The 603-nt window shown below is 48.1% G+C and overlaps 1 protein-coding gene across 4 annotated transcripts in view; it reads right to left on the minus strand.

Annotated features, from left to right (window-relative positions):
• Window positions 1–266: 266 nt before the first annotated feature.
• LOC111530394 (zinc finger protein 761-like) overlaps window positions 267–603 on the minus strand; it is a 24,615-nt gene continuing 24,278 nt past the window's right edge. For 2 of the 4 annotated variants that reach the window (XM_031934776.1, XM_026448795.1), the window contains one exon: window positions 267–571. In XM_031934776.1, the coding sequence (XP_031790636.1) occupies window positions 367–571 (205 nt within the window). In that variant the 3' untranslated portion in view covers window positions 267–366. Of the gene's footprint in view, window positions 588–603 lie in introns of all 4 variants that reach the window. The other 2 variants (XM_031934777.1, XM_026448796.1) reach the window with 2 other exon arrangements.

Consider the following 603-nt stretch of genomic DNA (forward strand, 5'->3'; position numbering starts at 1 on the left):
ACTTGTAAGGTTTCTCCCCACTATGAAGTCTATGATGGCATGTAAGGTATGACTTTTTTTGTGTGTGTGTGTGTTGGAGTCTCACTCTGTTGCCCAGGCTGGAGTGCAGTGGCCGGATCTCAGCTCACTGCAAGCTCCACCTCCTGGGTTCACGCCATTCTCCTGCCTCAGCCTCCCAAGTAGCTGGGACTACAGGTGCCCGCCACCTCGCCTGGCTAGTTTTTTTTTATTTTTTTATTTTTTAGTAGAGACGGGGTTTCACCGTGTTAGCCAGGATGGTCTCGATCTCCTGACCTTGTGATCCGCCTATCTCGGCCTCCCAAAGTGCTGGGATTACAGGCTTGAGCCACTGTACCCGGCCAGGTATCACTTCTGACTAAAGGTCTTGCCACACTCATTACACTTGTAAGGTTTCTCTCCCATATGATGTCTACAATGCCATGTAAGGGATTTCTTCCGAATAAAGGTCTTGCCACACTCATTACACTTGTAAGGTTTGTCTCCCGTATGAAGTCTACGATGGCATGTAAGGGATGACTTATGACGAAAGGTCTTGCCACACTCATTACACTTGTAAGGTTTCTCTCCAGTATGAAGTCTACG

The sequence above is a fragment of the Piliocolobus tephrosceles genome, chromosome 21 (assembly GCF_002776525.5).
Source record: "Piliocolobus tephrosceles isolate RC106 chromosome 21, ASM277652v3, whole genome shotgun sequence".
In the NCBI taxonomy this organism is placed as follows: domain Eukaryota; kingdom Metazoa; phylum Chordata; class Mammalia; order Primates; family Cercopithecidae; genus Piliocolobus; species Piliocolobus tephrosceles.